Source organism: Pelophylax lessonae (genome assembly GCF_965119305.1).
Source record: "Pelophylax lessonae genome assembly, chromosome: 5".
NCBI lineage: Eukaryota > Metazoa > Chordata > Amphibia > Anura > Ranidae > Pelophylax > Pelophylax lessonae.
In genome coordinates, this window is record NC_138772.1 from 315,426,234 (window position 1) to 315,441,155 (window position 14,922).

Here is a 14,922-nt window from a genome sequence, read left to right on the forward strand (position 1 = left end):
TTTTGCTACTTTAAATAAAGTACCTATTATTTCAAAACCTAAGCCTGTCTCTGTGAGTCTTATTAACGGTATTCCGTTATCTTCTGGCCCAATCACTAATCAGACACAAGCACTCCTAGTCACCACTAACGAGTCTCATACGGAGACCACTACCTTCGACCTATTATCTTCGCCCCACTTTCCCATTGTTTTGGGACTTCCCTGGTTACACACACATCAACCAACCATAGATTGGAAGAAACGGACCCAAACCTTCCTCTCTTATTATTGCGAGAGTACGTGTAACCTCCCGTCTTATGGAAAGATCCCGTCTGTGGTGTCAGATGAGATTGCACCACTATGCTATCAGGATCTGTCCGAAGTTTTTCTTGAGAAAAATGCTCAAGTACTGCCTCCCCATAGGGATTATGATTGCACTATTGATCTACTCCCAAATAGTAAATTGCCTTTTGGTCAGGTTTATCCTCTTTCGCAGGATGAACTTTCCCATCTCAAGGAATACTTGGATGAGAATTTGACAAAAGGTTTTATTAGACCTTCCACTTCTTCCACAGCTGCAGGACTTTTTTTTGTCCACAATAAAGACTCAAGTCTCAGGCCTATTATCGACTATAGGCAATTAATTGAACGCCATTACAGTAAAAGATCGCTATCCTTTGCCGCTTATCCCTGAACTAATTGAACAAGTGCGTGGAGCTACCTACTTTTCAAAATTGGACCTGAAAGGGGCATACAATCTAATCCGAATCCGTGATGGAGATGAGTGGAAGACAGCATTCAGAACCAGATACGGATTGTTCGAATATCTTGTAATGCCATTTGGGCTATGTAACGCTCCCGCAGCCTTCCAACGATTCATAAACGATATCTTTAGAGACTTACTTGACGTCTGTGTTGTGGTATATCTGGTATATCTGGACGATATACTTATTTATTCACAATCCTTGTCTGAACATATAAAACATGTAAGCCAGGATCCCGGAAAGAAGACCGGGTATAGATGGACGCCGTCTCCAGCGATGACATCGCATTGCTGGAAGGCTTCGTTTTCAGGTAAGTTTTACATAATATGCTAGTATGCGATTTATACTAGTACATTATGCCTTTGTCTTGCAGGTAAGGTAAAATAAAAGTGCAGCATTTTACAACCACTTTAAGAGCCCTCCCACACTGAGGCGCTTTTAAACTGCCCATAAAACGCTAAGTGCTTTTGCAGCACTTTTTAAAGGACATGTGACTCACAAACTGCTCCAAAAACCGTTTTGAGGTGCTTTTCAGGCGCTTCCTATTCATTTCAATAGAGAGGGGCATTTTTTAGCTCTCAAAACATGCTGCATGCCGGATTTTTTTCACCACACTGCCAGCGCACGGCCCCAGTGTGAAAGCATTCATTGATTTTAAAGGAAAGCATTTTTTGTGACCACTTTTTTTAACGCCAGAGTGCATGAAAAACTCCTTAGTGTGAAACGGCTCTAATGAAGGTCGGCTGAAGATTGAAACATTGTGATAAAGAAACACTGAACAGAAAAGTGCTAGTTGATATAAATCATATACTGTATATCATGGCACTGTATTTATTTATTTTTTTAATCCTCCATGTCCTTTATTCCTGCAGCGCAGTCGTGTGGTCACATGATCCTTCCCTGTTTTCTGGTATCTGTTTTGTTAGGATCTGTGGGAGGGGCTTCTTTTACTCAGCTGATATATGCTCTCTACCGTGTGAGTCTGTGTCTACATAACCCTCACACGACAAAAAGACAAAAAAAAAGCAATTCCAATGATATAATAAATATACAAAAACGGTCTTACAGCTCCCTATAAATCTTTATTGAAGATCAAATGCATATTTTTTAATATGGTGTAGGTGGAGTCAAAGACGAAAGGCACTAGCTTTCATTTCGTTCTGAAGGCATCTGCAACTAAGGCTCCTTTTTTAGTTTACAGGAAAATTACATTTGATATATTTAATACGGATTTATATTAAAACTAAGCTTTTTCATGAATTTAATCAATCAGTACACTATATCTCACTTCCATAGTGTTCAGCAATAGGAGAACCGGGAGGGAGGGAGGGAGCGCGTCATTTACCACTGTGTACACACCCAGGGCTGCTGTTAGAAATAATGGGGCTCCATACAGCCTACCTGACAGGGCCGTCCCCCCCTTCGGACCAAAAGTGACTGCGGATAAAGATTTATCAGTCCCTTTCTCTGCAGCCTCAGCTGTACAGATGAATGAATAGGAAGTTCTCTGAGGCTTCCTACTCATTCACAAATGGAAGCATAACAAACACAGTTTACTGTGTTTCAGTGATAAATGGACACAGGAGTGATTGGTACTGATCAAGAAAGGAAGGGGCACGTAAATTAAAATTTTCCTGGCCCTTTCCCCCACTCTCTTCCTAAAACATCCCCCTGTGTGCCTGCAGAAGCTGCTGGCAGAAGAGGAGAGAAGGGAAGCTGGCAGTACTGCAGGGGAGAGGGGCACACAGGAGGGCCCAGGCAGCAGATAAAAAGGGGTGCAGATGACAGAACCACTGTCTCTGCCGTGCATCTGGAGGGAGAAAGAGGAGGAGAAGATGAGAGCACTGCAGGGGGAGGTAGAAGAGGATGGGTCTGCAATAAGACAATACAGCTGGCCCTCCTGCTCAACAGGTGCCCGGGCCCCAATTTTGACCTGATGGGGCCCGGGTCCAGTACAGGGGGGCTGGCTGTACCGCTTTATCAGTGGCCCTGTATACACCCACGTGTGACTCCAAAGTCACATGGGCTGCACAGATAAGAAAAAGGAGGAAATGAAGAGCTAAGAAGGCAACTGAAACTGGAGTATGCTCAATAGATGACAACAGCAGGTCTACACAATCTCAGGCTGCAGTGGGGACACAGGGAATATGGGAGGGACAGCTGAAAGCAGAATCAACCAGGTATATTTCACTATATACAAAATGAATGCTGTAGTGGCTTTGAAAGTAGGCACAGTCTGTTATATAGCATGTGATGAAAGCTTTTCTGGGTTTAATGTCACTTTAAATAACAACTGTGTAGAACTCTGAAATGTGAAAAGGGCTTATTAGTTTTAGCAAATACAATACAAAATGACTCGAATAAAGAAAAACTTCCAATATTTGTAATAAGCAAAAACATTGATCATGCTATTTTGTAAATCAGCTTGATCAAGAAACAACTGCTATTAAACTACAAAGTTAGTAAGTACGTGATAAAAGAGCAAACCTTTGCTTTACAATTACGCACCTTAGCTACACAAAGTTGCTTTGTTTACAATTTGTAAATTTCTTTTCACTAGATCAATAGGACGCTATAAATCCGTTCTGAAATTATGCCAAAGTAAGCCAGTACATTACTAATGATTGAACTAAACTGGCCCTTGGTTAGTGTTGCAGCGTTGCTAAGACCTTCTGAAATGTAGGAGTATATGAATGATATCGGGATAAATGTAAACATTGGGCAGGGATAGCACAATTTCAGCTAAAATTAAAACGCCTTGCTGCTCCCGAGTGTCCCTCTGGTTAACCGTTGGTGGCCATTATTCCGGTGGGGACTTTTTGGTTACATAGCTCAAATGCTATTAAAGTAAAAACATTGTGAATTCTGTATGATTCTCTCAAGTAAAGAACGATGTTAGTATTTGTTGTATGATGCATTTTTGATATTTTCAATTTCAGTAAATATATATTCCTTGATACTGCACGTCCTTATGCCCCTGACAAAGCGGATCTCCCGCGAAACATGTTGGGTACTGGGCATCTGATCACTAGGGGTCTCACTAATCTGACTCATGCCTTGAACCAGTAATTGTGACCCCCCCCCCTGGTGTAGATTGCTAATCAAGTGATTTGATATATTGAAATATGGCTTATGTGTGTGTTCATATACACATGCTCTGTATTATGGTCTTTGTTTTTTCTTTTTCTATGTATATTGCTTTTAATTAAATATTTGTAATAAAGAATGTTCTATTTTTATATAAACAAGATTCCTTTTTCTATGGTGTACTAATAGTTATAGGACGGTACAATTAAAATCCCACTATTGGCCCCACATTGCGCTTTTTTCTATATATCTATTTTGGGATGTAGGTATATTTTCTCCAACATGTTGAGGTCTGAGCTTATCCAATTTTCTAATATTAAAAAGGAACATATAATAGCTGCCATATTCTTTACATTATAAGCCAAGAATAAATAGAAGAATATGTATTTAACCACTTCATTACAGGGCACAGCGATATCACACTTTGAATGACAACTGCGTGGTCGGGCGGCAAGTGGTAAAAAACTGTACAATGTACCTGCACTATTTTAAATTAAATTATGTTTAAGTTAAATGTTAAGTTAAATTATGTTTATATTAAGTCCACGTTTGCACACCTTTTTGCGACACTGAAAAAAATAACAGAAAAGTAACAAAAATGAAAAAAAGTGTAAATATAAAATCGGTAGAAAAAAAAAATGGCAGAATTCTTTTTTATAAGGGTAAGAAGGAGTTAACTTGGGCTCATCAGGGTAAATAAGGGTAAACTTGGGGTTAAACAGGAATGCATTTTATAGAAAAAAAAACAGGATTTTTGTACCGACTCAGGGTAAATGGGATACAAGAGCATTATATGCAGCCTACTGGAAACTGGGCACTAGCAAACAAAACTGTAATCAGTCAGATTTAACCCCTCACACTCTCATCAAGCGCCAGTTTTGTGGCAGACCTGTCACTGACCTGTGTCTGTTAGGATCCTTCCACACAGGCTTTCCACCTGGCGGACTCCGTTTTGCTCAGCAGGGATCGATCCGCCGATCCCCGCCGAGCAGGCGGATGACAGGTCCGTCTCCCCTTACTTTGCAGAGACAGACCTGTCAGATCCCCGCTCTCCTCTATGGGGGGGATCGGATGAAAACGGGCCGTTTTTATCCGATCCTATCCGATCCTCCAGACGGATGGAAAATAGAGTTTGGATCGGATCAGGATTGGATCAGATAGCAGTGGGTGACAGCGGACATGTCACTGCTGACATCTGCTGCTCCATTGGGGGGGGAAGGAGCATCCAATCAGGTCTGCCTGAAAAACTGACAGGCGGACCTGATTGGAAAGCCTGTGTGAAATGGGCCTAAATGAACTCCAAGAAAAGGATTTTACAGTATGTACAAAATCCTGTTTTCTTTGGGGTTCACTAGGAACACGTGGCTAATTCTGATACAAGAGGGATGTCCAAAAGCAGCCATACTGACGGGCAGGCAACACAGTAAATGGGACACCAACAAGCCCTGCAAAACAACAGTGTACAATTAGGGTAACTTGCAGCTCATAGAACTGCCTAAAAACACTGTTCCCTCAGGTAGGTCCTGCATGTATGCTACCATCGACAGTAGAACTATTTGTAGCACCATCCTAGATAGGTGAAGGTTAGGTAATTTACTTACTGGCTCAATATTATCAGCTGAGATGCATGTAATTGTTTTGGTCTGTTCTCTGTTTTACTGGCTGCAGGGTTGACTGCTTCCCCATGTCCGTATGAAAAGGTTCTAGAAGATAGTGGGCTGGGAGAGATCAATCAGCAACTGATTATTTATGCAGCCATGGCCAATCCCTGAGGAGAGGTGCCCAGATGGTGCCGGGGAAGGCATAAATACTCTGATACCTGGAGAAGAGGGGTCTTTTCCCAGAGGGGGAGATCCTAGCCTGATGGGCTCTTGCCCTCCAAGGCAGCCCTGCCATGTGTCAGGACCCGCTATCCAGGCCCTGGTTGGGCTAGCTGTGGGGCCTATTTTGCTGGAAATTGCTGCAGCTGACTGAGAGACGTTCATCTGGGGATCTGGTCTGGTATTACTGGAAAGTATGTACCTGAAGGTAATGAAATGAGGCGCCCGGCCATCCAAGGATATTAGTGAGTGCAGACTGGAAATGAGAGATCCCTGGGACTGTGTACTCCCAAACACGTCTAAAGGGATGCAGGTCCGGCAGCTTTCCTCATTAGTGCTCTGCAGCTGCACAGCTGATTGATAATTATAAAACCACTCCCATTACACCCAATCAGCACAGGGGCACAGAGGCACAAACAGTAATTTATTCAGAATAACAAAAAGGTAAGCATCTGCAACAAAGGTTGTTAAAATCCTTGTAATGTACATAGATCACCCAGAGGGGAATGTTTTTTTTTTTTCTCAACAAAAGTGGAGTTATGCTTTGAGGAAAACAAACCTGTTTTTGTAACTGCCTAAAAAAAGGTATTAGCTGGAGTTGAGCTTTAATTATGGACTTCACTCATGAAAAGTCCATCTAAATCTACTAGTCCATCTAACAGTCATAGCTCCTGTCTAAAGGTGTCTCTTTTGCTCCCTGATATATCTGCCCTAAAACATGAAGTGTTTTACTGGCTGGATCACCAGATGAAAATAACCTAAAAAAACTGAAAATGCATGCAGCCGTGACATCTAATGATTAGTAAACTGTAATATTTGACATTTTTGCTTTGGGGTTTAGATACATTTAAAGTTCAAACTTTGCAATTAACCACACTGCTTTCACAGAAACATACCGACTACTGTATGTGGTTGGGACTTGTGGCTTATTGCAAGTTTACAAGTTTAAAAGTAAAATAAATTTACCTAAAATGTCTGAATACAGCTATAGAAAACCTATATTACTGAAAAGTGGCAGAAGCCTAAAAAAAAAAAAAAAACTTAAAACCATGCGGTCTTCATTAAGAAATGTCAGGTGAAACATACTTCCTGATTTCATCTTGGCTGTCCAATCTAGTGTAAAGAATATCACAAACAGGAACGGTCCGTAAAAGGGTTTTGTATTCCTAAGTAATGGATAGTGCACAGAGTGCCTGGAAGATCAGTCTAGCATTATACAGAAAGAGTAATGGATCTGCAAGGGGAAAATCTTTTAGGAAAAACAAAAACTAATTTTTATAAAAACGGATCACTAATTTCCACTGGAAAAATATTTATCTATCCATTGCTAGCAAAATCACTACAAAGAAAAATTTATCTTTAAAGTGTTACTAAACCCAGGAGCCTGCACTCACTATAAAAATTAAAAAGAGAATACAATCAGCGCAATCAAAAATTATGTAAAATAAATTAAATAAATACCTATGGCAGCATTCATTCAGTGCTAACACTCCAAACCAATAATGCCAAAATCAATTAATAATGCAGCGCCAAAGTGACATAAAAATAAACCGTGAAAAAAAATAAATGTGAAGAAATCAATAAATGTGGGAAATCACACATAAAATCCTCTTTAACGTGAATTAAGAAATATAATAATCACACATCAAAATATATAATTAATAATTATTGCACTCCCTATATCTGGTCTCCCACAGAACATGGAAATACAATTATTTTATTAAATATAAACCGCTAAATACCCTTTTCTCGTTAGCAGTTTATAGCAGTCTTGTGAGTTCTATCAGTGTCTGGTTAAAGCCTGTAGGAAAAGTTTTCATACTGCACTGAGCTGTCCTATCAGGATCAAGGACCCCTGACCCTCTGTCTGGACAGTGCTGATTGGCCCTGTGCTGATCACATGCACTCTCCCAGGAAAAAAAAAAAAACTCTAGCAATACACATCAAACTGAGCATGTGCAGCCTGATTCCAAAGGCTCTGTCTTATCTGAACATGTTCTGGAGTCTGTGCATTCAAGATCAAGCAGCCTTTTTAAACAATGCAAAGGATTAACCCCAGATTCCACAGTGAGTATAACCAGCATGCTTTACGGCATATACAGACTGATTTTACTGTTGTGAATTTAGTAACACTTTAAATAAAGCTTTTTTCTGTTATTGCACCAAAAAATAAAATATTTATAAAAATATAATACAATGTATTTATTTTATTTATTTATTTCAGGTACTTATATAGCACTTTTAATTTACTTAGCGCTTTACATATATATTGTACATTTACAGCAGTCCCTGCCCTCAAGGAGCTTACAATCTAATTATTTATACAGGATCCAATTAACCTACCAGCATAATAACCTTTTGATGTTCCCTTAACCACTTGCACATATAATATATAGTAAGATATCTAAAAATTGAATCAAAGATTTTTTTTTATGCCTACCACCAATTAGAGGTCTATACTGCCTAGAGGTCTAGAGTGCCTACACGTGTCACAGCAGTGCAGCTCCACATGAAGGTTATACATCTCTTGTATAGCATAATTCCTTTTTGGCCATCCCCTTCCATCCCTTGTGTCCCATAAATACAACAGATTTGTCTGTCCCATCTCCTGACTTTGACAATGCGCAAAAGCGTGAAACATGTCACCATGGTGACGGGACCGCTCTCCTTTCGGCTTGCTCTCCACTTACAGTCTGCGTCCTGGCTGAAGCCTGCCTTCGGGTGTGGTGATTGACGTCATCACTGGTGCCCCTGCTTGACAGATCGTGTCCCACACTGCCCGATGTTCCATCCATCCACTGCTTTGACCAGCTGCTTCGCCCGAGCAACACAGTGGCTTGCTGCTCAAGAGGTCTCAGCAGCCCACCATCTCTCCGTGGTTCTCCCTGCTGTGGGGCAAGTAGACAGGCACAGCCTGGTATCCATTCCATCCTGTCAGTGTGATCAGTGCTGTTTGTTCTGATCATTGCCCATTTGGTTTTTAATATGACAATAAACTTTAATGTTTTTATCAACTACATTGATATGGAGTGTCACACAATTCGTGATTTGCGATAGTTGCCACAAACTTTCTTTTAAGCCTCAACCTGAAGTGCTCCCCTTTCCCCGTGGTGACCATTACTTTCACTCTCCATCCCAGGAGTTTTAAAGGAGCAGCTGTTGGTCTGAACAGGATTCATATTCAACTCTACATTTTACTTGGAGCTTGTGTTCCTTTTCTTTGGATTTCAAAAGCAGAAATAAGCTGATGCGGTCAGCTTGCATTACTGGGTTCTCTGCTAGGAGTCACAGGACGATGTACCAATGCACTGTGGATGTAAACTGATATAAATGAATGATTATCCAATTACATCCGTTTTTCCATAGACGCATTGATGTCCGTTTTTCATCCGTCAACAGATGGATAAAAAACGGACAGCATATGTGAAAGGGGCCTTAGGCCCCTTTCACACATACAGTCCGTTCAGTTCATCAGTTCAGTCACGTCAAAATGTATCAGTTTTCCATCTGGTTTTCATCCATTTTTCATCTGTTTTTATCCATTTTTCATCCATTTTTTTTTACGTTCACTACCAATGCAAAAATGGATTTTTGTAAAATCTTACCGTAAAATCCTTTTCTCTTAGCTCATTGACAGACGTAGTCCTCGGTGATACACCACCTTCGGGTTATGTTGCCTCCACAGGAGCAGGACTAGACAGGAAATTAAAAAGCTCTGGCCACACCCTAGGGGCAGTCCCAGAGGGTATATCCTCTCTCTCTCTGCCTCAGCAAATCAGTTATGTGAAAAAGCAGTCTTTAGAGATTTTAACCCAACCCAACTCAAAAACAGAGGGGCGGGGACTACGTCTGTCAATGAGCTAAGAGAAAAGGATTTTACGGTAAGATTTTACAAAAATCCATTTTTCTCTAGCACTCATTGACAGACGTAGTCCTCGGTGATACACCACCTTCGGGACGTCCCAGAGCAGTATCACAAATGAGGGGTGGGAAAATGGAAATCAAATCCCAATCTAGAAGGCCCAACCGGTGCCAACTAGAAGTTTACAATGCTCATCCTTAATGATGAGACTCAACAAAAAAGAGAATTTTTTTTTTTTTTTTTTTCAAACAGAAAAAAACCCTCGAGGTAGACCACCGGTCTCCTCAAATTGCGGCCTGCAAAACCTTGCGGCCAAATGAGGCATCCGCCGATGCCGTCACATCAATGTTATAGAATTTTGTAAAGGTATGTACCGACGACCAGGTGGCCGCCTTACATACCTGGACCACTGACGCCTGATGGCGAAAGGCCCAGGAAGTACTGAGCGCCCGAGTGGAGTGCGCCCTAACAGGGAACGGAGGACTCTGACCCTTAATAGAATAAGCCTGTACCACCGTTTGTCTAATCCATTTGGCAATGGTCGAGGCAGATGCAGGCAAACCCTTTCTGGGGCCATCCGTGATCACAAAAAGTGAATCCGTCTTACGGAATGATTCCGTAGCTTTCAGGTATACCCTGATTGCCCGAACCACATCTAAGGAATGCAACGCATGTTCCCGATGATGCTTGGGCTGAGGACACAAGGAAGGTAGTACAATATCTTCATTCAGATGAAAATCTGAAACCACCTTAGGAAGAAAAGATGGCTTAGGATGAAGTACTACCTTATCCCTATGAATCACTAGGTATGGGGACTGGCATGATAATGCAGCCAGTTCTGACACCCTGCGAGCAGAAGTAATAGCCACCAAGAAGGCCACCTTCTGGGATAAAGTAAGCAAGGGAATCTCCCTGATGTTTTCAAAGGGAGGTTTCTGTAGAACCGACAAAACCAAATTAAGATCCCAGGGCGGTAAGGGCGCGCGGACTGGAGGAGCCAGGTGCCGCACCCCCTGGATGAAATTCCGCACCAAGGACTTGGTAGCTAAAGGTTTCTGAAAGAAGATTGCTAATGCTGAAACTTGACCCTTGATGGTGCTCAAGGCTAGCTTCTGCTCAACCCCTTGTTGCAAAAAGGCCAATATTCGAGTCACCGAATAGGTACGTGGAGGAAATCCTAAAGATTCGCACCACGCAATATAAGTCTTCCATGTGTGATAATAGACCTTGCTGGAAGTCGCTTTCCTTGCTTTAATAAGGGTAGGAATGACTGAAGTAGACAAACCTCTGTCCTTCAGTACTTGGGTCTCAATGGCCAGGCCATTAAACCCAGCGACTGTAAAGCATGATGGTAAATTGGTCCTTGAGACCACAGACACTCCCTGAGACGAAGTTCCCACGGAACGTCTGCGACTAGCATGCCCAAGTCGGCCAGGCCGGCTTGAGGAGGCCAGCCTAGAATTTCTAGGACCACTGGCGCTGATAGAATCTGAACCAGGCGTCCCTAGAGGTATCTGGCCCCGACCATCCGAGAAAGTCTGGTCGTTTTCTGTTCCCACACATTTATCAGATACCTGATTGTTATCAGGAAGGGTGATCTTTTCTGGTTGAACCTCAGGGACCGAAGTCACCCGACTAGAGGCTACTTGGCCTATCTGGTCAACCAGATCCGATTCCTGTGAGGTATAGGGACTAATCTTAGGAAAAGGTAAAGGAAAAGATCTATTCAGGGAACGGTAACTACCGCTTCCTGTAGTACTTAAATGTTGGAAGGGAAGAATCGCACCGGTAGTAGGGGTTGAAGCTCAATCTAATGTCCTGAATACCGGTGAAAACGTCCCCCCACCCTGAAACCGGGTGGGGGCGCACCTTCAGGCTGTGTACTCCTTTGCTTCGGGTTTGGCTGGGTTGGTCCTCTGCTTGTCCGACCAGCCCTTCTTGAACCCTCCTGGAGGAGTCTTGCCTTTCCCGCTAGTACCAGCCGGGCGCCCTTTATGGGCGGTAAAGAAAGGTCCTCGCTTGTTGCGAGGTCCCTTAGCTTTAGCAGCCTGTGGCAAAAAAGTGCTCTTGCCCCCAGTGGCATCCTTGATGATTTCATCTAGGTTGGCCCCAAATAGACGATTCCCCTGAAAAGGGAGATTAGTCAAGGTCTTTTTGGAACCTAGGTCAGCTGACCAGCATTTTAACCACAGCACACGTCTGAGGATCACCGCTGACATAGATGCATGCCCTAATAAGGGAGTAGTGTCCAAGGCTGCGTCACAGATCAACTGTAGCCCTTGTATAATCTGTTCCATCAAATCAGATGTCTCCTGGGGAATATCTTTTCCCCTAAGGTCTTGGCGTACCATTTTCGCCCATTCCGTAAGTGTCTGGGAAACTAGACCAATAACAATTACTGGTCTAAATGCTGACCCTATCAGAGAGAAGATGGTGCGGGACTCTGCTTCCATCTTTCGATCCACCGGATCCTTAAAGGACGAAGTGTCCTCCACTGGGATAACCGTGGCTTTATTCAGCCTGGAAATAGGTGGATCCACCACTGGTGGTACCGTCCATTTCTTAATGATGGATTCCTCAAACGGATAGCGTCTAGCAATACGCTTGGAAATAGTAAAGGTACGTTTAGAATGCTCCCATTCTCCTTTAATCTGATTACCGAAACATTTGGGTACAGGAAAAACCTTCACCGTTTTGATGGGCTTATTAGTACCAAAAGGAATCTCTGTTTCAGTTGCCTCTGCCGGTAAAGCCTCAAGTTTTAAGGTTTCCTGCACTGCCACAACTAGTGCGTCCACCAATGCTTCTTCCTGAATTATAGCAGGAGAAGAAGCGTCCTCCTCACTGTCTGAGGGGGCTTTACCTGGGATAACAGCCTTTGCAGAGGAACCTGCAACTGCAGTGACCATCTCTGAATCAGAGTCAGAGGTGTCAGATAGTATAGGGGTAGGCGGGGGTCGCTTCCTTGACCCCCGTCCCTGACAGGCCGCCTCCACCCGAGCCACCATAGACTCCAAAATTGCTGTAAATAACTCTACACTCTGTGCACCGGCGGGTCCCGTGGCCCCCTCGAGGGAAACAGGTGGGGGGATATGTGTGGCAGGGTCCATGATAATTCCAGTCACTTCCTGGATAATATAATTCAAAAATAAAAAACTTTTTTTTTTTTTTTTTTCAGACCCCCAGCGCCACAAAAAGCCCCTTAGTGTTACCTGCTAGGGATCCCTATCGATCGAGAGAGAGAGAGATAGACCCCCAGGCTCACCACTTGATGCTCAGAGTTTAACTGCAACAGGTTACAGCGCTGTCTTGACAAACAGGAAGTCTTTTGGCTGGCTGCCCAGGAAGAAAGGAGGCGGCTCCGCCCCTCTGCACGCCTTCCGGTGCCTCCCCTAGCTCCACGAGGTGTTTGGATCACCTCAAACATGGCCGCCCCCATGCTGGAGACACGAGGCTACGCCAAAATGGCGGCTCGTGCGATCCAGCAAAAAAAATGGCGGCGGCCTGTACTGAATAGCGGTGTGCTGCAGGGCACACAACACTCTCTCTGCATGGGGATTTGGCGTGGTTGGCGGTACCGGCCCTGGCGGACCGCATGGCCATTCGGGAGGCCTGCTAATAGCTGGAGATCTGATTAGGAAGGCAGTCTACATGTCCGTGGCTTCTGACTGGTAGGTAGCTTATTCTTATCACCGTAAGATTCCCAGAATGCCACAGATTATAATCTTTTTAACATGTATACAATTAGATTGTTAGCTCCCAAACCAAGCCTCCTGGCTTTTTGCACATAAAATCACACTCAAAGTAGGAGGATCTGTGTCATTTATAGGATAGAGAGGGACTCTATCTTACCATACAGAGAGGGGCCCGCGTTCACCACAAGACCCGTCAGGGGAAAAGGGGGAACATACTACTCACCATACCGGAACCAGGCGGGCACCAACTCCTGACAGTACCCCTCTCCACCGGGGCGGGAGGGCTGTCGACCGATATGGACGCCGTGACTCATGGTCTTTGGCGTTTCAGCGAGACGTTTAACTCGCGGGGTCAGTCCTTTAATGGGACTTTGTCGCGGCCGACCCAGCGCGGAGCTATGGCCTGCACGCGCTCGTAGGCTGAACTGGGGTGACCACCGGATCTCAACATCCAGCCCGTCGCCCAGTTCAGCTTTCTTGCTTGAAGATCTCACAGGAACACTGGAGAAAAAAAGCTGTCTAAAAAATCCTTTAAGAAAAAAATCTTGCCAGGACCTAAGATCCCAGCAAGGTATCTAGGTCCTTACTCCTAACTAGACAGAAAATAACTGATTTGCTGAGGCAGAGAGAGAGAGGATATACCCTCTGGGACTGCCCCTAGGGTGTGGCCAGAGCTTTTTAATTTCCTGTCTAGTCCTGCTCCTGTGGAGGCAACATAACCCGAAGGTGGTGTATCACCGAGGACTACGTCTGTCAATGAGCGCTAGAGAAAAACGGATTAAAAACGGACCGTTTGTCCGTTTACATCCGTTTTTCGTCCGGTCCGTTTTTTTTGATGGATAAAAAATAGGGCATTCATCCGTTCCGGACATTGACGAAAGCGGATGAAAACGGATGTTAACAGATGATCATCCGTTGTCATCCGTTTTTACATAGAGATGCATTGATGTCCATTTTTCATCCGTCAATGGATGGATGAAAAACGGACAGCTTGTGTGAAAGGGGCCTTAGAGTGGCCTTTTATTGTGGCCAGCCTAGGGCACACCTGTGCAATATTCATGCTGTCTAATCAGCATCTTGATATGCCACACCTGTGAGGTGGATGGATTATCTCGGCAAAGGAGAAGTGCTCACTAACACAGATTAAGACAAATTTGTGAACAATATTTGAGAAATAGGCTTTTTCTATACATAGAAAAAGTCTTAGACCTTTGAGTTGAGCTCATGAAAAATGGGAGCAAAAACAAAAGTGGTGCGTTTATAATTTTGTTCAGTGTATGTAAAGCGTTGCGTACATTTTTGCCAACTATATAAATACCTGTAATAAATAAATAATAATGTATTAACAAAAATTTAGGGTATCAGATGACATGGATTAACATGGTTAGTAACTGTATTAATTCTAGCCTTTGATTGCACAAAAAAAAAATACAACTAGATATAGCTATCAAATTCTTAGAACTTTCTTACAAATTTGCTAACTATCCATAAATAAAGTAAAACCATCTACAAACAGCTTTTGTATGTCATATTGGTACCTAAAATAACTGGTAATAACCATGATTCGACAGTCTGGGGAAGGGGGTAAGGGGGTTTACTTACATACTGCTGTGTACAGGCATTAAAATGTAAAACACACCAGACACTAAAGTATGAAAGCATTCTACACACTCTGTGAACTTTACGTAAATAGGTTAGCCGTACATTAATTAATT

At 43.1% G+C, this 14,922-nt stretch overlaps 1 protein-coding gene across 3 annotated transcripts in view; it reads right to left on the reverse strand.

The window, feature by feature from the left end:
* BCL2 (BCL2 apoptosis regulator) overlaps positions 1-14,922 on the reverse strand; it is a 276,434-nt gene that overhangs the window by 197,284 nt on the left and 64,228 nt on the right. The window contains exon 3 of one of the 3 annotated variants that reach the window (XM_082258296.1): positions 3,352-3,412. The exons of the other annotated variants lie outside the window; for them this stretch is intronic. Coding sequence (XP_082114422.1) covers positions 3,389-3,412 — 24 coding nt within the window. The 3' untranslated portion in view covers positions 3,352-3,388. Of the gene's footprint in view, positions 1-3,351; positions 3,413-14,922 lie in introns of those variants that run through there. 3 annotated transcript variants of the gene reach the window in all.